Raw genomic sequence first — 26,968 nt, forward strand, 5'->3', positions numbered from 1 at the left:
TAATAACTTCATTTCTTGCTAGCTCAGCAGTTTAACCCTCGGGGCAGGTTCAAAACTTTTATCATGTAACCTTCCTTTAAAATGTAAAAGACACTTGGTATAAATTCCGTCTCTTTAACTACAAATTGGGATAGAGAGTGCCTAACCCTCTCGAGCTCCCTCTCATATTGTTTTTGAGGTGACTACGTTTTCATAACCGTTTTTCTTCGCTTCATAATGTAATAAATTTTCCTATCGTGTCACCTCCGTAGTATGGGATTAGCCCTTGCATAAGCGGCCTAAGAGCCAAATAGGTTTTAAAAAGGTGTATTAGGAGTGCAAGTTACGCCTCCACTCAAGTTGGTATTTTGGGGCCATGTTATTGTCCTGTTTCTTTAGTGAATAGGCCTCAGTAGGTTGGGTATTTTTTACCCCTGTTCTTGTGTGCCTGGAGGGCAGCTTGAAGGTAGAGTTTGGTGTGGCCTTTGAATAGGCTTGAACTTTGAAAGCGGGTTGCTCTTTCTTAAATTGTATTTTCTGTGTGCCTCGAGCAGGCTTAACTGGGTAATTGGGAGCAAATGCTCCTTGGTATGATTGGGGTTTTCTGCCCCTTTGTTGAACCTTGTGTATAAGTAAAGTTGGGCTCATTGCTCAGGGATTGTGAATCTGGGGCTCGAAGCCCAAAATCCATTAATAAACTGTAATTGTACATTCTTAACTTGTTGATATATAACTGAGTTCCTGTTATACTTGTTATTTCTTGATCTCGAAAAGAAAATATAACCTTTGTTAAATTTTAAATTAATTTTAATTTCGTTGTTGAGACCTATTCCACCCAGCACCTTCTTTCACCTCTAACTACCACGGATAATTCCGTAACAAGTGGTAGCAGAGCGTGGTTGAATGGGTCTCAATTTAGCCCCTTTTGACGGCTAAACATTGCTTTGCTTTCGAACTCTAACAATTTTCTCTGTCGCTGGACTTTTCTTTCTAATTTTTCAAAACTTTTAATTTTTTTGTCATCATGTCCGGCTCTCGCGAAGTCCTCCACCCCGGCTACTTGCGCAAGGAGGAATTAATTTATGAATTAACCATTAGAAATGTTCAATCTGGAGGCACGGTTGTGATAGACACTAAAAAGCTAAAAGATTCCCTTGATTTACCTATTACCATCCCGACTTTGGGAGAAAAAGACATTGACGACGCTCTCTCCACGATCAATGATAATACTACTGAGCTGGCAACTGTAGTTAGTTTTTTTTAAGTAAGTGATCCATCTCCTAATCAACTCAAAAGAGTACAGGCTAGGTTGTACCATTTTTATAATAGGGTGTGTGATCTATTGTCTCTGAAGTTAAATGACCTTCAGGGTAAGGAAGCTAATGCCCTTGCCGAAAACTTGTCTAAAATGTCTAGCAAAGTTAGCCATTTGTTATCTGGATCTGCTATTCCTAAAGTCGACCAGCCTATGGTAGTAAATATTGTAAATGTGGAGGATTCCTCTAAAGAGGAAGGAAGTAGTACTGAGGCGACTACACAACGAACATCTGCCCCATTAGGAACCGAGTCCGATCGTCGCACGTCCATTCCACCCTTTGTGTTAAATAGGACACCTTCGGAATCTGCTTCTCCGCCACTTAGGCCCCCTTCTACTATGTCACCTGGTTTCAGCAGTTTACCCCATCCATTAGCTATGTTACTTAGAGGTATTTCCAAGTTTTCTGTTAACTCCACTACTGATGTTATTGCTTTCTTAAGGTTTTTAGTTGAATTCCAAGATCATGCCCTTGTTTTTTCTCTGTCTCCGTGTCAAACCCTTCAGATAATTTACCCTTATTCCATTGGTGTCCTCTCAACAAAATAGTTAGGGCAATTGCGGAACAGTCATCCATAGAAGACTTCCATGCCCATCTGTTGGCAAATTTTATCCCCGCCCGAGCTAGGTCATCGCTCATTCAAAAGTACTACTACCGAGTACAACGGTTGGATGAAAATTTAGCAGTCTTCATCCAAGACATTAAGTTTTACACTAGGGTATTTGCCCTTCATTTTCCCGAAGATCAAATTGTTCAGGCCATAGTGGAAGGTATTTCTCCATCATACCGCTCATACTTGTGTTTTGCGTCGCGTCCGCAAACTTTTGCCAAGTTAGAGGCTATGGCTGTCTCAGCCGAAGGAGTTAGATACGCCGATACACTGCGTGTCGCGAAAGAACCCCCTCCATCCTCTAGTAGTTTTCGGCCTCATCCTCGCCGATCCATCACACCCCGTAAATGTTACGCTTGCGGGTCGCCTGACCATCTTCGCAATAAATGTCCATTGATCAAATCTAGTAGGACTAATAATGGAGCAGGTTCATCCCAAGGCTGCTTTAAATGCGGTGCGTTCTCCCATATTGCCAAGAACTGCCCTAATGCTAACAGCACCCCCTCCTGCTCAACTTCGGGTGCAACCTCCACCAACAATCATAAGTGACTAGTGGCCTCGGCTGAGTCGGCTAACCCATTTTCCCGAGGCTCAGCCCCAAGTAAACATATCGAAATTTCAGGGAAAACTCAGCCTTCAAATTTATCTTTTGAAGGTCCCAAAGAATGTCTTAGGATTGCGGCGGATACCCCCGCACCTGTGCCTTTTCTCAAAATTGAATTAAATAATGAACCTGTAACAGCTCTATTAGATTCTGACAGTGTTTGTTCTATTATTTCGGCTGAATGGTACTCCAAATTGAAAACTGTTTGTAGTCTTCCTGATTTTTGTTCGACTTTGGTTCAATATGTTTCCGCAAATTCCTCTCCATTAGAAACTTTAGGTTTTCTGTATGCCAAAATTCGTATATCTAAATTTACTTGGAAATTTAAACTGTTTGTGGCCAAGCACTTGTCTTGCCCCATTATATTGGGAGCTGATTTCATTTCTCACACCGGTCTAGTGCTCGACCTTCAGAGCAAGTCGTGCTCTTTCAAATTCGATAGTAATTCCAAAATCCCTTTGTTAAAATGTAGTTCTGTAACATGTTCATCTGTTTCGCCTACCCAGGATGAGATGTTGTTAGATCTTAGACATCTACCTGAGGAGCAGGCTGATAGTATTCGTAAGCTGTGTCAGTCGTTTCCAGAGGTGTTCTCGGATACCCTTGGTGTTACTGACCTTATTGAATACAAAATTGAGGTCACGGATTCGATTCCTGTCCGTTTTCCACCTTATAGGCTATCTCCACCGAAAATGAAGGCATTGAAAGAAATCATCGATCAAATGTTAAAGGATGGTATTATTCGCCCCTCTAAGTCGGCGTATTCTTCGCCTATTTTTCTAGTCCTGAAACCCCAAGGTGGCTTCAGGCCTGTGATTGATTATAGGGCTCTCAATCGGAAGGTGGTGTTACAATCTGTGCCCCTTCCAGACCTTCACTCTTGTTTTTCATGGTTTCGGAAGGCTAAGTTCTTTACCATCTTGGATCTGAATCAGGCCTATAATCAAATTCCTCTGGCTGAAGAATCTAAACATCTTACAGCGTTTGCCACGGATTGGAATTTGTATGAATACAACCGCGTGCCTTTCGGGCTCCCCACGGGAGCAGCTGTACTCACTAGACTGCTAGACAGGGTCTTCTCTGACATCAAGTTTGAGTACTTGTACCACTATCTTGATGAAGTCGTCGTATTTTCGGAGACCTTCGAAGAACACCTAGATCATCTGCGAGAAGTCCTCAATCGCCTCCGTAAGGCTGGGTTAACTGTGAAGTTGTCCAAGGTTGCCTTCGCTGAGCCCTCCATGTCATTCCGAGGGCATATTGTGCCGCCTGATGGTGTTGCAGTCGATCACTCTGGAACACAGGCCATCCATGATTTCAAGCCTCCCAAGGACATCAAAGGTATTGCTAGGTTCATTGGTATGGTGAATTTCTTCAGGAAATTTATTCCAAATTTCGCCAATAGAGCGGCGCCCTTGAACTTACTTCGTAGGAAAGGCGTCAAATTTGAGTGGGGACCTTCTCAACAAGCCGCTTTTGAAGATCTCAAATTAGCTCTGTGTAATGCCCCTGTTCTGGCTATGCCCGATTTCTCCAAGAAATTCATCGTCCAAACCGACGCGTCGTCGTCGGCGGTAGCTGCAGTCCTTCTTCAAGAGACTGAACTAGGGAGACGACCCATCGCCTATGCATCTAGGACTCTATCGGCTCAAGAAGCCAAATATTCCATCTATGAGCTTGAAGGTTTGGCAGTCTTATTTGCTTTAGAAAAGTTCCGTCTCAATCTGGAACATGTCAAATTTGACTTGGAGACCGATAACCAAGCCTTAAGATGTACAATATTATAGGTTAGGATCCACCTTTCAATACTCCGTAATAAGATGGTAAAAAGTAGTTACAACCTGTTTAATGGGACCGGTTTCAACACATTTTAAGTGTCATCATCAGCCAATTTGCGAAGATCTTACAACAACTAGCACATTGAATACAGGCAAAAAATTAACATTGTATCATAACGTAGCAATTCAGTAAATGTTCAAAACACAATAATCACAGTCAAGAGAGTAAACAGAACATCACTATCTTGCGCCGAAAACAAATATAGCTGAAGTTCATAAGCAGGTCAAATATTCGCTTATGTAAAGTCGTTGCTAGGCAGGTCTTGTAGGCATTTGTTTCTCCGGCCGAAGAGCAAAAGGTGACGTGAATGAAGTCCTAGGAAAACAGCGTAGGATTTAATTTCGTCAAATTTCAAAGTGGATATATAGGTTTTATAAAATAATTTAAAACGTTAAAAAAGAATAAAGCCAAATAAAAAATATATTTAAAAAATAGGAAGAAATAATGAAAGAAATACGAGGTTCAACTCGAAACAACTTGCCGTAGTAATTGATAAAGAAATGATAAATAGAGAAAGGGGGGACGTTAATTAGAGGGTGGTGATGGTGGTGGTGGTGGTGGTGGTTATTGTTATTAGAGGAAATACAATTGGGCAACAATCCTTAATATAATACTAATTCGAAGAAAAAAGAAAAAGAACCGACACTTCGAAAAATGAAGATATCGGTTAAAGGAAGACAAGGGCCACGAAGGGCGTGAAAATGAAAGACTCCCTAGCCCTCGCAAACCTAATAGCATCGGGGTCGGAAAAGAACAAGAATTGACCAAGGGAGGTCGGACAGGATAGATGAAAGTGAGGAGCCTGGCACAAGTAAGTGGAAGCAATGCCAGGACTCAGCTAAGGGCCCCGTGGTCGCCAACCCACGCTCTGAAGTTCAGAGCCCCTGGGGGATGGAGGATGGGAAGGAAAGAAAAAATGGAAGGGATCCGATACTTCGAAAAATGAAGATATCAGCCAAAGGAAGACAAGGGCCACGAAGGGCGTGAAAATGAAAGACTCCCTAGCCCTCGGAAAACTAATAGCGTCGGGGTCGGAAAGGAACAAGAGTTGACCAAGGGAGGTCGGACAGGATAGATGAAAGTGAGGAGCCTGGCACAAGTAAGTGGAAGCAATGCCAGGACTCAGCTAAGGGCCCCCGTGGTCGTCAACCTACGTTCCGAAGTTCAGAGCCCCTGGGGGATGGAGGGTGGGAAGGAAAGAAAAAATGGAAGGGATCCGATACTTCGAAAAATGAAGATATCAGCCAAAAGAAGACAAGGGCCAACGAAGGGCGTGAAAATGAAAGACTCCCTAGCCCTTCGGAAACCTAAAAGCGTCGGGGTCGGAAAGGAACAAGAGTTGACCAAGGGAGGTCGGACAGGATAGATGAAAGTGAGGAGCCTGGCACAAGTAAGTGGAAGCAATGCCAGGACTCAGCTAAGGACCCCCGTGGTCGCCAACCCACGTTCCGAAGTTCAGAACCTCTGGGGGATGGAGGGTGGGAAGGAAAGAAAAATGGAAGGGATCCGATACTTCGAAAAAATGAAGATATCAGCCAAAAGAAGATAAGGGCCACGAAGGGCGTGAAAATGAAAAACTCCCTAGCCCTCGGAAACCTAAAAGCGTCGGGGTCGGAAAGGAACAAGAGTTGACCAAGGGAGGTCGGACAGGATAGATGAAAGTGAGGAGCCTGGCACAAGTAAGTGGAAGCAATGCCAGGACTCGGCTAAGGGCCCCGTGGTCGCCAACCCACGCTCCGAAGTTCAGAGCCCCTTGGGTGAGAAGGGGGAGAACTGAGGAGGATTAAGGGGGGTGTTGCGGAAGGGGGAAGTGGCATGAGAGGGTATTGTGTAAATTGTGAAAGATTGATTCCTTATTTGTTGACTTCAGGGTATTTAAAAAGGAGATGAGAAAATCGAAAAGGGGATTGGGTTTCTCAGAAATATCATTCAGATTAAGATTTGGATTGAAAAACTGGTCAAGGTGTATAAAACAGTTTTCGGTGATGTCTAGGAGAGGGCCTTTATTTAGAGTGCTGAGAATTTCAATATCCTGGTTTATTGTAGTGAAAGCATGTTTTGTGTCATGTATGTGTTGTCCCACTGCCGAAAATCTGTTGTGCTTTATTGCATTAACGTGTTCAAAGTACCTAATTTTGAAGTTGCGACCAGTTTGACCTATGTATGAAGAATTACAGTTGTGGCACTTAAAACGGTATACGCCTGATTTAGAAAAGACACTTGTTCTATTTAAGGAGTGGGAATTATGTAATAATTCAAGGTTTCTATTATTAGTTCGAAAAGAAATCATAGTATTATGTTTTTTGAAGACATTAGCTATACTATAGGTATTTGCATTGAATGTGAATGTGGTGTAAGCAGCTGGTTTGGGAATATCTTTTAAGAGTGTTGTGTTAGGGCGGTGTCTAAATTTGTTAATGATTTGTTCAATAAAATAAGAATTATAACCGTTAAATTTGGCAATAGAGCGGATGATGTTTAGTTCTTTATTTAAGTTATCCTTTGATAGCGGAATTTTGAAGGCGCGGTTAACCATACTGTTGTATGAAGCACGTTTATGTGACTGTGGGTGAAAAGAGTCTTGTTTTATGGTATTAGCTGTATGTGTGGGTTTTCTGTAAATCATATATGATAATGAGGAAGGTAATCTGTTTATTGTTATGTCTAGAAAATTAATAGATTTGTTTGATTCTGTTTCAAGAGTGAATTTAATATGTGGATCAATTTTATTGAGGCTATTAAGAGTAGAAGCTGCATTGAAAACTCTATCATCCAGTATAACAAATGTGTCATCCACATATCTAGCCCAAAATAATACATGTTTAAAGTCGTCATTGTTATCAATGAAATTGTGTTCTAAAAAGTCTAGGTATATTTCTGCAAGGATCCCCGAGGCTGGAGAGCCCATAGCTAAACCATCTTGTTGATAAATTGTATTGTCGAAGATGAAGAAGTTGTTAGTAACTACTAATTTTAAGAGGGTCATAAAATCATTAATTTCAAGTTTGCTTAAGCAACTATATGTATTTAAGTTATTTTCAATAATAGGAAATAATTTTCTGATATTAATACTGGGATACATATTGACAATATCGAAAGAGTGTAGAGAGTGGTGTGGTTGGATTTTGAAGTTATTTAATTTATCAACTAGTTCTATGGTGTTTTTTACAGACTTATTCGATAAAAATTTGTAATTATTCTTAAGAAATTTATGAATGAATTGTGCTAATTTGTAAAGTGGGCTGGGTCTGTAATTAATAATTGGTCGAATAGGGACGTCAGTTTTATGAATTTTAGGGAGAGATTTAGCGGTTGGTAGGCCTGGATTCATGCTTAATAATTTTGTTTTTTCATGTTCAGTAAATAAGAAAGAAGAGTTCTTAAGGGTTTGTTTTAGAAGACGTTGAATTTGTTGGGTAGGATCTTTATTTGTTATAGAAAAGGAATTATTCCACTTACTTGTGCCAGGCTCCTCACTTTCATCTATCCTGTCCGACCTCCCTTGGTCAACTCTTGTTCCTTTCCGACCCCGACGCTTTTAGGTTTCCGAGGGCTAGGGAGTTTTTCATTTTCACGCCCTTCGTGGCCCTTGTCTTCTTTTGGCTGATATCTTCATTTTTTCGAAGTATCAGATCCCTTCCATTTTTCTTTCCTTCCCACCCTCCATCCCCCAGAGGTTCTGAACTTCGGAACGTGGGTTGGCGACCACGGGGGTCCTTAGCTGAGTCCTGGCATTGCTTCCACTTACTTGTGCCAGGCTCCTCACTTTCATCTATCCTGTCCGACCTCCCTTGGTCAACTCTTGTTCCTTTCCGACCCCGACGCTTTTAGGTTTCCGAAGGGCTAGGGAGTCTTTCATTTTCACGCCCTTCGTTGGCCCTTGTCTTCTTTTGGCTGATATCTTCATTTTTCGAAGTATCGGATCCCTTCCATTTTTTCTTTCCTTCCCACCCTCCATCCCCCAGGGGCTCTGAACTTCGGAACGTAGGTTGACGACCACGGGGGCCCTTAGCTGAGTCCTGGCATTGCTTCCACTTACTTGTGCCAGGCTCCTCACTTTCATCTATCCTGTCCGACCTCCCTTGGTCAACTCTTGTTCCTTTCCGACCCCGACGCTATTAGTTTTCCGAGGGCTAGGGAGTCTTTCATTTTCACGCCCTTCGTGGCCCTTGTCTTCCTTTGGCTGATATCTTCATTTTTCGAAGTATCGGATCCCTTCCATTTTTTCTTTCCTTCCCATCCTCCATCCCCCAGGGGCTCTGAACTTCAGAGCGTGGGTTGGCGACCACGGGGCCCTTAGCTGAGTCCTGGCATTGCTTCCACTTACTTGTGCCAGGCTCCTCACTTTCATCTATCCTGTCCGACCTCCCTTGGTCAATTCTTGTTCTTTTCCGACCCCGATGCTATTAGGTTTGCGAGGGCTAGGGAGTCTTTCATTTTCACGCCCTTCGTGGCCCTTGTCTTCCTTTAACCGATATCTTCATTTTTCGAAGTGTCGGTTCTTTTTCTTTTTTCTTCGAATTAGTATTATATTAAGGATTGTTGCCCAATTGTATTTCCTCTAATAACAATAACCACCACCACCACCACCACCATCACCACCCTCTAATTAACGTCCCCCCTTTCTCTATTTATCATTTCTTTATCAATTACTACGGCAAGTTGTTTCGAGTTGAACCTCGTATTTCTTTCATTATTTCTTCCTATTTTTTAAATATATTTTTTATTTGGCTTTATTCTTTTTTAACGTTTTAAATTATTTTATAAAACCTATATATCCACTTTGAAATTTGACGAAATTAAATCCTACACTGTTTTCCTAGGACTTCATTCACGTCACCTTTTGCTCTTCGGCCGGAGAAACAAATGCCTACAAGACCTGCCTAGCAACGACTTTACATAAGCGAATATTTGACCTGCTTATGAACTTCAGCTATATTTGTTTTCGGCGCAAGATAGTGATGTTCTGTTTACTCTCTTGACTGTGATTATTGTGTTTTGAACATTTACTGAATTGCTACGTTATGATACAATGTTAATTTTTTGCCTGTATTTAATGTGCTAGTTGTTGTAAGATCTTCGCAAATTGGCTGATGATGACACTTAAAATGTGTTGAAACCGGTCCCATTAAACAGGTTGTAACTACTTTTTACCATCTTATTACGGAGTATTGAAAGGTGGATCCTAACCTATAATATTGTACATCTTATTTCTCTATTCAATACGGAACAATAATGAACTTTTTAACTTTAAACCAAGCCTTAAGTTGGGTTTTAGGTAGGCCGCGTCGTACTGGTCGTATAGCCCGGTGGGCCATCCGAATTTCGGCCTTCCAATTTGATGTTAGGCATATCAGAGGTTCTGAAAACGTGGTTGCTGACGGACTAAGCCGTATGTTTTCTAATGATGTAGAGACTCCTGATCTGGATGATAGTTCTTCACCTCCCGTGTCCATACTATCTGAGGTTAATGCCATCTTAACAGATGCTCCCATGCTCTTTAGGGATATTGAGAAATATCAACGTGAAGATCCAACGCTGGCTCCGATCACAGAAACCCTTTCTTCTGGGGAACATGTCGTCCCTTATGTATTGAGGAATAGTGTTTTATGTTGCCCGTCGAGGCATGATAAAAAAATGAAAGTTGTAGTTCCATCTGTTCTTGTACCAATGATCTTCAAGTACTATCATGAGACCCCATTAGGGCGGCATTTTGGCATCTTTAAAACCCGTGAAAAGATTCGTGAAATGTTCATCTGGAAGGGTATGGACGGAGAAATCCGTGAACTGGTAAAATCTTGTAAATCATGTTGGGTTAGTAAACCCACCATGTCCACTAAACAAGGGCTTTTGTCTTCTCATCAAGCGTCGAGCCCCATGGAACGTCTCTACATCGATTACGTAGGACCCTTCCCCCAGTCAAAGGGGAATGCCAACAAGTTCATCCTTGTATGTGTAGATGGTTTTACTAGATTTTCTTGATTATTCCCGACTAAGCTGGCTACCGCTCAGTCCACCATTACTTGTTTAAATTCCATTTTTGCTTCTTTTGGTCCGTGTCAATATATTGTGTCTGATAATGCTAAAGCTTTCACATCCAATCTCTTTCGTAAATTCTGTTTTGATCTGTCCATATCTCATGTGACTACTTCGGCTTATTATCCTCAACCATCTCTAGCTGAACGGGTCAATCATAATCTGAGGTCGGCCCTTATTGCCTATCATCACGACAATCATTCTAGGTGGGACACATCCCTGCATTCTAGGTGGGACACATCCCTGCATTGGTTAGCTTTTGCTTTGAATTCGGCGGTTCATGAATGTCATAAGTTTACTCCAGCTTCTTTGATGTTCAAATTTGTTCCCAACACGCCGCTCTCTAACCTTTCGTCTCTTAGTGACATTCTACCTGAGACAATAGATCCAGATAATATTAAAGATCTTTGGAAGAAGGCTAAAGCCAATCTTAAAGTGTCTCATGAAAAGGTTAGGGAAAGATATGATCGTGGACGGAGACCCACCAAATTGAAGGTAGGTGACCAGGTGATGGTCAAGAATTTTGTTCCCGCGGGCAAGCTTGCCCCCAGATTTCATGGGCCGTGTATAATTGTAGATTTTCTTACGCCGGTCACGTTGTTATTAAGCAATCCAGCCACCGAGAGGATATTTAGGGTTCACCTGTCCCAGGTGAAACCTGTGTAATTTCCACCCTAACTTAGCTCGTTTTTATTTTTTGTTACATTTTGAAAGAAATCTGAAGGTTATATTTTTGGTTTCATTTTGAGGCCTTCTGCCCTTGGAATTATGTTCTTTGTTTCATAATGTTCATTGTACAACCTCCCCCGACCAGTTAAACTGCTATCCTGTCCTTGCCATGGCCATTACCACGCTCCCGTCTCCTGCTCAACCACACCAGTGGCTAATTAAAATGAAATAAATATTTCCAGGCTGCTGGCCCCTCAGCTCCACCACAAGTATTGTACCCGAAAATCATTATGGTCCAACAAAGTCTGCCGCCGAGATCTTAATGTTTCAGTGCCCCCACAGACGCGCGGCGCCGTGCCGCTACTGGAGTAGAGCACGGGCCCCATCTACTTCAGTGAGGTCAACCAGGGTACGGCGAGCCAGAGCCCTCCTCCCGACCAAGGCTGATGTGCGGCGCACCACCTGCAACTTGCCCGCGATCTGTAAACGTTCGCCGCGTGTGCGGCGTGCTTCAGCACCACTACCCCTCTCATGGTGCGGGAGAGCGGTATCTCAGGGTACTTGAGGGGTCCGAGCGGCCTCCTCTGGACACAAGCAGCGGCGGCTGGTCTGGCCGTCAAACTTAATCAACATTTAATGCACTTAATCAGCTACATGGACATTTCATATCAACAATTACTACATTTTTGGATTCAACTGTAATATTTGGTGGACTTAGAAAATTTTTTTTCCCTTTCAAGAATTAAAAGTTTTTCCTTCTGAATTCAACTACTACAAGCATAAAGACATTACATCAAAAGTTACTACAAAGTATTTTTGAAACTGGATCCAACCAATTTGAGAAAACTTGTTTGTAAATCCTTCTGCAATTAATTTCTATACCTACATCATAACTTGGACCATGTTTTAAAACAAAATTTGGTGTTCTTCTGTGTTACCCCTTGGAGGGACCTTTGGGGGGGGAAGGGAGGGAGGTCTGTACCGGGCGGTACACGTCCGCGCCGCTAATTCAAACATTGCGCCAGTTGAAACTCCTCTACTGGAGGAAGCCTGAACTTTAACAACCATGTTAATTCTAAAGTTTCTCAGAAGATGTCGCTATTGTAAATTTTGAAGAGTTCTGACCTGTGTCTTTTTCGATTTATATTTGTTTTCTCTGTAGTGAGAAGTGTGAACATTCTCTTCTAGATGGCACTACTGAAGAACTACAATTGTGCACCCTGGTGCGAAGTGAAGGAACTGTTTTTTGAGAAGTTTTGTGTTCGTAAGTTTGTTCTTTGTTAAATTTCTTTCAGTCATTTTTTGGGTTGGCAGTATAACCCTTCTCTTTCCGCTTGTTTTGAATTTAGCCAATCCCGAATTTCTCTAATTAAATCTTGACCAATAGCGTATGTCTTCTCCGATATGGATATGTTGCTTGATCCTAGCCAATAAAATTGAGGGGGGTGTGGGTTCTCATTCTTGAAAGGTCTCGAATGTTCCACGAGGGTATTTAAACTGCTGATTTTCTGGGTCTCTGGGCCACTTCAGTAACATCTTTCCTAGTGTGATTATGTAGCAGGGGGCGGGAAGCGCCTCTTCCTTCAGGCAGCAGTTCTTCCATAAGGTAATGGCCTTTTAATAACTTCATTTCTTGCTAGCTCAGCAGTTTAACCCTCGGGGCAGGTTCAAAACTTTTATCATGTAACCTTCCTTTAAAATGTAAAAGACACTTGGTATAAATTCCGTCTCTTTAACTACAAATTGGGATAGAGAGTGCCTAACCCTCTCGAGCTCCCTCTCATATTGTTTTTGAGGTGACTACGTTTTCATAACCGTTTTTCTTCGCTTCATAATGTAATAAATTTTCCTATCGTGTCACCTCCGTAGTATGGGATTAGCCCTTGCATAAGCGGCCTAAGTGCCAAATAGGTTTTAAAAAGGTGTATTAGGAGTGCAAGTTACGCCTCCACTCAAGTTGGTATTTTGGGGCCATGTTATTGTCCTGTTTCTTTAGTGAATAGGCCTCAGTAGGTTGGGTATTTTTACCCCTGTTCTTGTGTGCCTGGAGGGCAGCTTGAAGGTAGAGTTTGGTGTGGCCTTTGAATAGGCTTGAACTTTGAAAGCGGGTTGCTCTTTCTTAAATTGTATTTTCTGTGTGCCTCGAGCAGGCTTAACTGGGTAATTGGGAGCAAATGCTCCTTGGTATGATTGGGGTTTTCTGCCCCTTTGTTGAACCTTGTGTATAAGTAAAGTTGGGCTCATTGCTCAGGGATTGTGAATCTGGGGCTCGAAGCCCAAAATCCATTAATAAACTGTAATTGTACATTCTTAACTTGTTGATATATAACTGAGTTCCTGTTATACTTGTTATTTCTTGATCTCGAAAAGAAAATATAACCTTTGTTAAATTTTAAATTAATTTTAATTTCGTTGTTGAGACCTATTCCACCCAGCACCTTCTTTCACCTCTAACTACCACAGATAATTCCGTAACAATAATAATAATAATAATAATAATAATAATAATAATAATAATAATAATAATAATAATAATAATAATAATAATGTTATTGGCTTTGGTCCCAGGAATCAACCTGAGGAGCCCTTATGGCTCCGGGAAAGTGAGAGTGAAATGCGTCATTGCATGTCATCTGCAGCTATAACATATTGGATTCAGCAAGAGAATCCAACTTAGTCTCTTTCACTCCAACTCCGACACGTAACCTACAAGAGGTGTCCATGTTAAGCCGAGTAACACAGTGGAAAGTTGGGTCACCAATCCCAGCGGGAAATTGGGTCGGCGAGCCGATCAGTGTTGGGGGTTCCAAGGCTCACAACCTTGGCAGTGCCTTGGTCAGTGTGAAATATCACAGGCCCCCATATACCGTTTTTGAACTGAAAACATGGCGGAAAATTCAGGAGAAACAATTAACCCAGGTGGTAACCAATCCTCTGTTGTCTCGCACGACGCATGTAGGCATTTGGATCAATCAAACAATCAATACTGATCTGCATTTAGGGCAATTGCCGAGGTGAGAGATTCCTTATCTATTGTTTTACTAGCCTTTTCTTAAATGATTTAAAAGAAATTGGAAATTTAATGAACATCTCCTTGGTAAGTTATTCCACCTCCCCTGCGAACCATGTGACCTTGCCGCGGTGGGGAGTCTTGCGTGTTCCAATGAAGCAGATAGCCAAGCCGCAGGTGTGCAACCATATCGGATGGGTATCTGTTGAGAGACCAGACTAAGAAAGGGTTCATCGAAAGGGGGGTAGCAGCCTTTCGGAAGTTGCAAGGGCGGCAGTCTAGATGATTGACTGATATGGCCTTGTAATAATACTCAACATGGCTTAGTTGTGTTGATACTGCTACACGGCTGAAAGCAACGGGGAAACTACAGCCGTAACTAACTCCCGATGACAATGGAGAAAGGCTGGTAGAGCTGTGCAAGGCGTTCAACCTAGTTATGAAGTCAATTGCCTCAAACGCCTTCCTAAGAAACAGAAAACATGGATATCCCCAAATCCCGATCTCAATGAATTCCAAATTGACCATGTTGCTATTTCTCATAAACCTCAGAGAGAAATCCAGAATGTTAAAGTCTTAAGAAGCGCGAATCTTGACTCTGATCACTATACCTCAAAGATAAAAATGAAGCTTATTCCAAGACTCATCAAGAGATTTCAGGGAAGAAAGATCAACAGGTTTGATGTGGAGAAATTAAGGACTCAAAGAGAATTCAGTCAGAAACTTGAATCACTTGAGCCACAGAATTGGGAACAACTCAAAGAAGCCATAGTTGAAACGGCAAAAGAAACCATCCCACTTACAAATTCGAGGAACCATCCTTGGTGGACCAATGAATGTGATGATGCCATAAACCAAAGGCAACTTGCCTGGCTGCAATGGAACAAATTGAAGAACAAAGAAAACAGAGAGAGGTTCCTGATTGTGAGAAAGCAGGCTGACAAAACCATATGCAGGGTAAAACAAGCATTCTACAAAAATCATCTGGCACAGATAGACCAAGATCAAAAAGAACAACACTTATGACTTCTACAAAACCTTCAAGCAAAATCTCAGTAAATACAGACAACCCAGTCTTCACTTTAGGAATTACAATGGGAAAGTTGCTTACAGTGACAAAGACAACTGTAAGATCCTGGCAAAATACTTTGAGTCTCTCCTCAACTGTGAGGCTCCAACATCAAAATCTTCCTTGCAAGAAAATATGCCTGTTAATCCAGACTCAAGTCCACCAGCCAGAGAAGAAATCAGGCAGATCATTCAATCACTTAAGAAGAATAAAGCACCAGGTGAGGAGTGAATAGTTGCTAAGCTTTAGAAGTATGCAGGTGATAAAGCAGTTGACAAGCTTACGGATATCATCCGGGAGATTTGGGAAACAGAGAAACTGCCAAGTGACTGGACATCGGCCCCGATTCAACCCCTGCACAAGAAAGGTGACAAAGTGGACGTTAACGACTTTCTTGGCATATCACTCCCCTCTATAACATAAAGATTCTCACAAAAGCACTTCAAATGAGAGATGAGGCACAGCTAGATCAGCAACTGCGAGAATACCAAGGAGGGTTTAGGAAAGAGCGATCTTGTGTTGAGCAAATCATGAATCTAAAATCAATTCTATTGTACATGAATCTGAGAAGTAAGAAATTTGTAGTGACCTTCGCTGACTTCAAGAAGGCTTACGACTTGCTGGATCGAATTACCCTGATCCAGGTTCTACCCTGTTGGACATGACCTCCAATGTGAAATTCAAGGAAGAGATTTCTGAGTCCTTCAAAATACAGACAGGGGTAAGGCAGGGAGATGGGCTCTCACCTCTGCTATTCAACTGTGTTCTCAAGAAAATTACTCACGAGTGGCGTAAATAATTGTGTAGGGAAGGTGTAGAGAATTGGGTTAGACTAGGTTTTAAGAACAAGTACCTGACAATCGACTGTTTAGCCTTCGCAGATGACCTTGCAATTCTCTCTTATTCACTTGACACGGCCACACAACAAATCAATCAACTACAGATGCAAGCAGCAAAGGCAGACCTTCAGATTTTGTTTGAGAAAACACAGTTCATAACAAACATCAAGTCAGCACCCAGAGAACTTAAGGTGAACGAAGGAAGAAAAAAGAAGGCAGAGAAATTCAAATACCTGGGTGAGTGGATAGAGCCCAACATTCGTGAAAAGGAAGCTTTTGTGTCAAGGATCAACAAAATGGAAATGGCTTACCATCTAACCAAAGACACCTACAATAAACGATCGATGTCCTTCAAGGGTAAACTCAGGCACTATTATACTGTTATTCGACCGGAGGCGCTATATGCATCAGATTGCCTTGCGATGAATAAAAAAGGTATTAAGAAAGGCCTGGCGGAACAACTGGAAGTCAAAGAGAGGAAGATTTTAAGAAAGATCTTGGGCCCGGTCAAAGAACAAGGAGAGCACAGAAGAAGACACAATGATGAACTGTATCTACACGTGGAGAAGATAACGGGACACCATACGCAAAAAGAGAATCTCTTTCTATGGCTACTTGACATGAATGAGCTCCGGAAGATTGTCCAATCGTTCTCTGCCTACTTTGCAGGAAAGAAAACCAAAGGGTTCTGGTTTACAGAGGTGGAAAAAGACCTACAAGAACTGAGGATCTCACAAGCGGACATCTTCGAACGAGACTCTTTGAAGAAGAAACTTGTACAGAGTTTTCAGCCAAAAACCAAAATGAAAACCAGCAAGAAGTGGACCGAAGAATGGAGGGATGCTCACCAAAGAAGAATGTGGGAATACTGGGCAAATGTGAAAGATAGTAGGAGAAAGCAGTTGAAATAGTGTGGTCTATAGAAGACAGAAATGAGAATTTAAAGAAAAGTTATTGGCTTAACATCCCACCAACTACTCTTTTACGGTTTTTGGAGGCGCCGAGGTGCCGGAATTTAGTCCCGCAGGAGTTCTTTTACGTGCCAGTAAATCTACCAACACGAGGCTGACATATTTGACCACCTTCAAATACTACCGGACCGAACCAGAATCGAACTTGTCAAGTTGGGGTCAGAAGGCCAGCGCCTCAACCGCCTGAGCTACTCAGCCTGGCGAGCTCGTCATGACTTGACCTTGTGGACCGCTGGGCTTGCTCACTTCCCAGCGTTAACACTAAGAATTTTGTGCTGGCCAGCTGGCAACACCATCACATCGTGTTTAGGCTGGTGCCTGGAGACATGGGCAATTTCCTTGGCTTGAGCTGGGCTTGTTCTCTTATCTAACCACCACTACACTTACTTTGATTTTTGTAATTATCATGTTCTTTATTTTTATATGTTAATGTTTAATTTTTAATATAGCTTTTAATATGGCAAACATACCATAACTGACAAAAAGCTGAGTACCTTTCAACACCTATATTCATGTAAATATAATCATACTAACCTGATACAGATAATGATGACAGATGCACACAACACCCCTAGGATCACTGACAACTTGTAAATCAAGAGAGCAGTCATGTACACGGAGAGGAATAGGATCATCTTCATAGGCTCCACATGGCATTCCCATTGCCTTTGGTAACTGGGGTAGATTTAATGGAATATTCAGCTAGAATGAAATTAATTAATTAAATACAGTATATATAGGTCAACTGTACATCCTAAAATAACAACAAAGAAGAAGAATATTCTTTAATGCCATTAACATCACTTAAACAAATGTTGATAAGGTATTTAAAGGCACATATCTAAGTTTGCAATCATATTTCCATAACAAACTGCATATTTTACTCTCTTTTGTCGTAGTGAACAGATTGCAGTCAATTGAGAACAGAAGTAACAGATGAATACCTAAATGTCTCATGTGGTATTACTGCACACTGCAGTTCACAGGAAACACTAAAGCTTGGAAAGGGATATTGACAAAGTATGAAGGGACTAGCACAACTTACTATCTATAAAGTAATTGGAAATTCTAAATGGACTATTAATATATCTTATGAATAAAAGTTACACTTTCCAGGTTTCATACAGCATTAGAATGGAATCAAAACAAAACCACACTCAGTGCAGTTCTGGCTTGGGAGTTGTACTCTGACATTTATGGATCTACATACTCCTGAGAAAGCTACATACAACTGTCCTAAACAAATCACCATCAACAGCATCATATGTCCTTCCTCCATATGAACACTGTGGAGAGGTTTGGAATATAATCCAGATTTTTGGCACACATTCTAGTAATTAGAAATTGTATACCACCACCTCCCCTACAGTGCCAGCCAACATTCTGATGGTAAAAATATTTTTAATGAACAGGACTCGAACTGGCAAACCATGGTGTCAGACCATATACACTTGATGCGTTAATGACCATGATTACCAGGTGGGCTGCTGCATTCCATGCTTATTGACAGAGATAAGTGGAAGAAAATGATTAATTCATTTTACTGAAAGCATTTTTCACTAAATAGTTCAAGTATGATGGCCTTCATTGCATTATTCTTGTAGCCCATATCTGGTACCAGGTTAACTCTCGAACATTGCCATTTTCTCCATATACAGTATTAGTGGACGGCAACATAAGTCACGATGTACATAGTTCAACCTCACACCGATATGGCTGTGTACCTACGGTATCATGGCGAATGTGACAATAACTTCACTGATAGAAACATTTTTCTTTTAAAAATAACTACAAAAGTCGTGGTCATGAGAGGTTCACTGTATTCTTTTGTAAAGAGGACATAACAATCTATGACTGGTACAAATTTCAGTGGTTGAAACCTTATTTTCTCAATATCAATGTGAATGACAGGCAAAATTAAGAATTTTATATATACAGATAGGCAACCAAGTTCAGTGATGCATTTTCCAAGTACTTGTGTTCCTTAATGATGCTGATGTGGTAACAATAAAAACTCTTCACCCAAAATGAATATATCAGATGTGCCTTGATCATGGTTTGCACATTTTTGCTGAAACTTCTAAGAGGGGAGAGGCTCTTCTACTTCTAATTAAACAAAAGTTTTGGTGAAGTTCCAGTACAAGTATACAGGGTGAATTACTTAAAACTTGCACCCCAAATATTTCTGAAGTGGAAGATGCTATTGATGTGCTGTTTTCACAGAAATGATGTGTAACGAATGGCTCATAATTACAGCCCATATAAAAATTTTAATAATTATTAGAATGTGTATTTATTTCAGAAATATTTAGCAACACTGCCTCACAAAGCCCATTCAAATTTCCCCACAAAGCAATCTTTGACTAACTTCAGCAGCTGATAAAATGATGACTGTACATGATATTGAATTATTTTTTCAAATTATTTGCAAGTATGAGCAACCCTCTAATGCTCATATCCCTGATTAATGGTGATTCTAATCACTATATATAAAACTAGAGCTAGACTTCAATAATGTATTATGCACTCACACATAGTGTTTAACAAATGGAGATATTGATATACATCAAGATACACAATAATGACTGTACAAGAAAACTAAAACAAACTCCTTAATTCAGACTACAGAAGGTCGTTTGGGATCTCTGGGGACGATCATTGAAGGATAATTAGCGTATATAAAGCCATGTCTCCATCAAGGATCATGCTCAATTGGAAAGCCAGCATTTCAAGCTATAGCCCGACAACGCAATTTCCATAGCATCCTATTGCAGTCAATCTTATCCCACTCCTTCTGACACCTTTCCCAGAGGCCACTGATAGTGCGTGGACGTCTATTTCCCAAGGCCCATTTTAGGAGTCCAAATGCATAGAAGTCCATGGGAAACCCATCGGATGCCTTCACCAGAATGTCAGTAAAAGGAATTGCACAGATTCCAGTTTCCATCTCCATTGTCTCTAAAAAGAGACGAGTCAAACGAGAGGTGTAGCTGGATGCTTTATCTTGATGTACCCATACCTGATTTTTCGCCCTCCCATACAGTGCTGGGATATCTGTGTTGTAAATGGGTGTTAAAACATCTTGCTGATAGTTCACCTTCACATTATTAGTGACACTGCAAATGGTTATCTTGCTATTGTAGCATTATCCAGCGATGATCATGAAACCCTATGGAAAACTTTCCTGGCATTCTTTATACAATGTTTGATAATATTTTTTGTCTCTAGGGTGGTAGTAAATTGAGCGGGGTTTGTTACAATCACTAAGGTACACATATGCTTCATCTAATGACACTACATTTTTCCATCTATCCCCTGCCAAATAGCCCTCATACAGCTTTCTTGCATTAGTGTGACATTCTGAAATGTGACGAGGCAACAGCTTGTGAACTCGGCGCTTATGCCACTTTTCTAATAGCAGGTCCTTGTTGATTGTGTTAACTTTTCAAACAGACATCCCCAACTTATGTGCAATAGTCCTTTGGGGGGCAGGATTACCATCTGAGACGAGGGCCTCCACTTTCCTCACCACTTCTGGTGTACGACTGGTGGCTGGTCATGGATTTGTACACAACAGTAGGCCATGCACCACGTGCTGCAACGAAAGGTTAACTTCGTGGGCACTGTATTGAACTGTAAATCTCCACCAGCTGCAAATTAAGAACGTGCCAGTTATTTAACCATATCTTTGTGTGCCGTCCTTGATTCAACCATTGACAATGTCCAATAGAGGAACATATCATGATAGATCTTAAAAAAGCATTTGACCTGGTTGACCACAAAATACTTCTGAACAAGTTAAAATTAGCAGGAATTAGAGGTCTAGCACACAAATGGTTCCAAAATTATTTATCAAATCGAACACAATATGTGATGATTAACGATACTAAAAGTTTTAAGCAGCAGACAAAAACGGGAATACCGCAGGGCTCAGTACTAGGTCCAATTCTATTTCTGATTTATATTAATGACATACAATCTCTAACACTAAAGGGGAAATGTAAAGTATTTGCTGATGATATCTTAATAACTTACAAAGGACTATGTGAAACGCGAATTATGGAAGACATAAATTGTGACTTGGACAAGTTATCGGACTGGGCTTTATCTAAAAAAATGATCATAAATGTGACTAAAACAAAATACCTAATCTTTCATAAAACAGCCCATAAGATAACAGCGGCTAACACTGTTATCCTAAAGGACCAAGTAATAGAGCGAGTCAACTCAGCTAAGTATCTTGGTATAATATTAGACTCAACACTTTCCTGGAAAAGCCATACTGATTATGTAATCAGCAAAATTACCCCTTTGATTGGAATAATGCACAGATTAAGATACAGTAATTTTTCTCATCAACAATTGAAGTGTATATACACTGACTGACAGTGACAATGCAACACAAAGGAGGAGTGGTTCGAAAGGGATGAAAGTTGGGGAAAAAACAGAGACGGCACGGATGAATAATTGATGTTTATTTCAAACCGATATGCAGGTTACACAATGCGCACGGCATCGACTCAGTAGGATGTAGGACCACCGCGAGCGGCGATGCACGCAGAAACACGTCGAGGTACACAGTCAATAAGAGTGCGGATGGTGTCCTGAGGGATGGTTCTCCATTCTCTGTCAACCATTTGCCACAGTTGGTCGTCCGTACGAGGCTGGGGCAGAGTTTGCAAACGGCGTCCAATGAGATCCCACACGTGTTCGATTGGTGAGAGATCCGGAGAGTAAACTGGCCACGGAAGCATCTGTACACCTCGTAGACCCTGTTGGGAGATGCGAGCAGTGTGTGGGCGGGCATTATCCTGCTGAAACAGAGCATTGGGCAGCCCCTGAAGGTACGGGAGTGCCACCGGCCGCAGCACATGCTGCACGTAGCGGTGGGCATTTAACGTGCCTTGAATACGCACTAGAGGTGACGTGGAATCATACGCAATAGCGCCCCAAACCATGATGCCGCGTTGTCTAGCTGTAGAGCGCTACACAGTTACTGCCGGATTTGACCTTTCTCCACGCCGACGCCACACTCGTCTGGGGTGACTATCACTGACAGAACAGAAGCGTGACTCATCGGAGAGCACGACGTTCCACCATATCCTCATCCAAGTCGCTCTAGCCCGGCACCATGCCAGGCGTGCACGTCTATGCTGTGGAGTCAATGGTAGTCTTCTGAGCGGACGCCGGGAATGCAGGCCTCCTTCAACCAATCGACGGGAAATTGTTCTGGTCAATATTGGAACAGCCAGGGTGTCTTGCACATGCTGAAGAATGGCAGTTGACGTGGCATGCGGGGCTGCCACCGCTTGGCAGCGGATGCGCCGATCCTCGCGTGCTGACGTCACTCGGGCTGCGCCTGGACCCCTCGCACGTGCCACATGTCCCTGCGCCTACCATCTTCGCCACAGGCGCTGCACCGTGGACACATCCCTATGGGTATCGGCTGCGATTTGACGAAGCGACCAACCTGCCCTTCTCAGCCCGATCACCATACCCCTCGTAAAGTCGTCTGTCTGCTGGAAATGCCTCCGTTGAGGGCGGCCTGGCATTCTTAGCTATACATGTGTCCTGTGGCACACGACAACACGTTCTACAATGACTGTCGGCTGAGAAATCACGGTACGAAGTGGGCCATTCGCCAACGCCGTGTCCCATTTATCGTTCACTACGTGCGCAGCACAGCGGCGCATTTCACATCATGAGCATACCTCAGTGACGTCAGTCTACCCTGCAATTGGCATAAAGTTCTGACCACTCCTTCTTGGTGTTGCATTTGCTCTGTCAGTCAGTGTATTATGCAATGATCCACCCACATCTAACATACGCAAGCTTTATTTGGGGAAGATGTAGGAAAGATTACATTAATAATTTGGAAATCCTACAAAAAAGAGCCATCAAAATCATGTATGGATTCCCCTTCCTCAAACCATCACATGAAGTTTTTTCAGAGTCAAATATTCTGCCATTCCATAAACAAATTGCATTTTCATCAGCAGTCTTTATGTATAAGCTAGACAGGAAATTAACCCATTCTACTGTTAACTTCTCCCATTTTAGTGAAATTCATGGATATGAAACTAGAGGATCATTAAGGATATATCCCTCTCATTCTAATTCAGTAAAGTACGGAGTGAAAGGCATAGAATCATCAATGTTTAGGGAATATAATGTGTTGCCTCCTGTTATATAAAGAACTGTAAATCGGTTATATGTTTTAAGAAAAAACTGAAGGAATATTACTCTTTTACAGATATCTTAATATAATCTCTATATAACTTGCTTTAATTAATACAATAATATATATATTGTCCATATTTAGTATATTACAGCCATGCAATATCTGAATATACTTCTGAAAAATTATGATCCTAACATGTAAAAAAAAAAAGTACTTGTCACTTTACAGAAAAGCCATTGTATATGAAATGTAATTATTGTGTTGCCTTAAAAAAGTATGTACTGTATTGTCCCTATCACGAGCCAGAGGCTCATGGGACCTTTTGTCACCAATAAATAAATAAATAAATAAATAAAAATATTTTAACAACAAGCACTAACGGAACATCTTAACATGATGCAACGCATTTTAGAGCCTGATTTTAATTTTGTCATATTTTATATGTTGTGCACATAGTTCATCCCAGATGTTTTTAACACTTTTTAATGTAATTTGTGTATGTTTGTAAATTTGTTTTAGTAATTGGATGTGTCTGTACCCAATCAATCAATCAATCAATCAATCAATCAATCAATCAATCAATCAATCAATCAATCAATCAATCAATCAATCAATCAATCAATCAATCAATCAATCAATCAATCAATCAATCAATCAATCAATACTGATCTGCATTTAGGGCAGTCACCCAGGTGGCAGATTCCCTATCTGTTGTTTTCCTAGCCTTTTCCTAAATGATTTCAAAGAAATTGGAAATTTATTGAATGTCTCCCTTGGTAAGTTATTCCAATCCCTAACTCTCCTTCCTATAAATGAATATTTGCCCCAATTTGTCCTCTTGAATTCCAACTTTATCTTCATATTGTGAACTTTCCTACTTTTATAAACGCCACTCAAACTTATTCGTCTACTAATGTCATTCCACGCCATCTCTCCGCTGACAGCTTGGAACATACCACTTAGTATTGCATTAGTTTTGCATTAAGGCTGATCATTGCCATCCAAGGTCGAAACTAGTTCCTAGATGTAATGTAATCATTGCATAATACAGTATTGAAAAGGTGGACCATTATGATTGTGATTATTATTGTGATCACAATTCAATACGGATTACAACCATGAAGTTTATGTCCTATGAGCATGTTAATTGGTTGCCTGGACAGATGAGTTGAGGTACCAGTTGGTGCACGTCGATAGTAGGGTACGAATGCATTGCCAAGAACATGTGGCAATGGATACCCCTTGCCAGTTGGTACAGTTCAGGACAGTGGTGGTGGTGGTATTCTCAAATAGGGACTGTTTATATATATGATGAAAAGGGACTCCCAGAACATTTGCCATCGCCCCTTTCTGGAGTACTATACTGGAACCTGCCACAAGATCATGTCCACCTATTTGTTCGCCTCCAGCACTCTGTAAGAACCCTGTACTTGTAACAAGACAAGGCACCGACTCATCACTCCTGAATTGTGGCCAATTGGTTTGGTGAACACTTCACAGACATGAGGATGATTCCCAGGTCCCCATGTTCAACCGACCTTAATCCTTCCTCGTCCCAACACTTCCAGAGTCTTGTGGGGTCCATGACACACCACATCGCCACCACCCAGGTAAAAGAAGAGTCTTCAGGCAACTATCTGGATATTTACAAATGAGAGAGAGGAGGGGGGGGGGTAGGTATTTTCTTTTGAATGGTGCTATACATATCAGGTGTCATAAAACATCCTAACGTATTCCACAAATCAAATAGTTAATTTCATTTAAGTTAATTTGTTTTTGCACAATGTAGTGAATATTTTTGATATTCTTAAATGGATATTTTACTATTCAATAGCACATGCAAATCTTGGATATAGTCATCACAATCAAAGTGAAGCTTTTACCACTGTTTCATGAGGTAGATCATCATGAAATTGCAGACAGGATAAAGTAGGTGAAAGTTCACCATCATGACCTTCTTCCTGCTCTTCTCCTTCAACAATTAGCTGTTGTTTGCGATAGTGGATGTAGTATACAGCTTGGTGAACAGGATCCCACTGGGCCCAAGTGAAAGATCGCACTAATGATTCACAACTCATTTTGCCTTCAAGAACCTGAAAAATTCATGCGATTAAACATGGCTACTTGTGCTACTTGTTAAGAAATTATTTGTACATGAGTTTTAGTAAGTCAAATTAAATACTTTCAGAAAAAATATGAATGCATTACTGTACTTATATATTCAAAGACTATTTTCCAACACACTATTAACATAAAACTTATGACATACATATTCTTACTTCCATGAACTTTTGTTTTCTTTAAAAAACGAACAATGTAGTGAAATGGCCATTTGTCATGTGTTTTATCAATTACTGTATGATGTGTTATGAGCTGTTTGGTTGCCTGGGAAGTTCTGATTGGTTTTGACAGGTTTTGACAGGTCTGTCCCAGAGTGTAGACATACTGTTAAAAATGATATATACCGAGCAAGTGGTCGCATGGTTTTGATCGCATAGCTGTCAGCTTGCATTTGGGAGATAGTAGGTTTGAATTCCACTGTCGACAGCCCTGATGATGGTTTTCTGTGGTTTCCCATTTTCACACCAGGCAAATGCTGGCGCTGTACCTTAAATAAGGCCACGGCTGCTTCCTTCTCACTCCTAACCCTTTCCTACCCCAAAGTCACCATGAGACAACTTGTAAAAATAAAATAAAAAAGTGATATAGGGTAATCTGCAGTAAGAGGACATCTGACAATGCCTCTCTGTAACATTAATCACAATCAATAGAAACTATTCTAATAAAGTTTTGAATATGCACAATAAAGGTTGCATTTTTTTCATGTGCCCTTCTTCTTATGAATGATTATCCATTTAACATCAGGAGGGAAATTATCAAATATTGTATGGTGCTGAAACATGGTCCGCAACTAACTTCTAATCTGTCATAGGTAATAAATTTCATATTATTCCATACTGAAGAGCAATATAATGTAAAACAAGAGCTAAGAGGTTTCCACCTATTCAATACTATTTATTGTAATCTAAAAATAATACATATATTTGAAACTTGTTTTGGTCTTGCTAGAGACCATCATCAGTCAGAATCATTAAAGTTAAGGCAAGACATGAATTATATTAGATAAAATTTATGAAGCAAGCATGTGTTGTTGATATTTGGTGCAAGACAAATAAAGAGCTGAATGATAAACACCCATCACACATCACGATCACACGTCTTGAATAAGTTCTCAAAGTTTTCATCCAATTTGAAGAATGCACTTCACAAAAGACCAAGTCAAACACTTAAAATACTAGCACTTGAAGAATCTTCCTGAATTCAGCTCAGCTGAAACAATTGTGAACAGAATATTTACATATACACTTGTTTCAGCTGAAATGAATTCAGGATTTACTGTAACTCATAGTAAAAATTTTTGAAATATTTGAGGTGTGAATTTGTGTATGACAGTGTTGTAATATTAAGCTAGTAGTAAGTTCAATCCATAGTGCTAAGCACTGGAAATACTTAAGTTGTGTGTGATTTGTATATGATGATGTAACAACAAGAGTGCAACAAGCAATTCTTCAAGTGCTAGTATTTTAAGTGTTTGACCTGGTCTTCTGTGAAGTGCATTCTTCAAATAGGAAGAATATCAACAACATACGCTTGCTTCATAAATTTTATCTATTACTAGCTGTAGTACCCAGCCTTGCACGGATAGTTTTTGAATGTTTACCTTTAAGATTTGTGTTACCAGTTAATTATGTGTGAAGTAAACTTTATAGAATTCCATTTAAAGATATTGATTGATATTGTACGACCTATTATGTAGTTTTAGAGTTATTTAAATGTGTATGATT

The 26,968-nt window shown here is 40.8% G+C and overlaps 1 protein-coding gene across 1 annotated transcript in view; it reads right to left on the reverse strand.

Annotated features, from left to right (window-relative positions):
* Positions 1–26,968, reverse strand: part of pigeon (protein) — a 251,647-nt gene that overhangs the window by 147,088 nt on the left and 77,591 nt on the right. Inside the window, exons 6-7 of the mRNA XM_067146828.2 lie at positions 25,007–25,216; positions 17,477–17,644 (exon numbers count right to left, since the gene is read on the reverse strand). Of these exons, the coding sequence (XP_067002929.2) occupies positions 17,477–17,644; positions 25,007–25,216 (378 nt within the window). The remainder of the gene's footprint in view (positions 1–17,476; positions 17,645–25,006; positions 25,217–26,968) is intronic.

The sequence above is a fragment of the Anabrus simplex genome, chromosome 5 (genome assembly GCF_040414725.1).
Source record: "Anabrus simplex isolate iqAnaSimp1 chromosome 5, ASM4041472v1, whole genome shotgun sequence".
Lineage (NCBI taxonomy): Eukaryota > Metazoa > Arthropoda > Insecta > Orthoptera > Tettigoniidae > Anabrus > Anabrus simplex.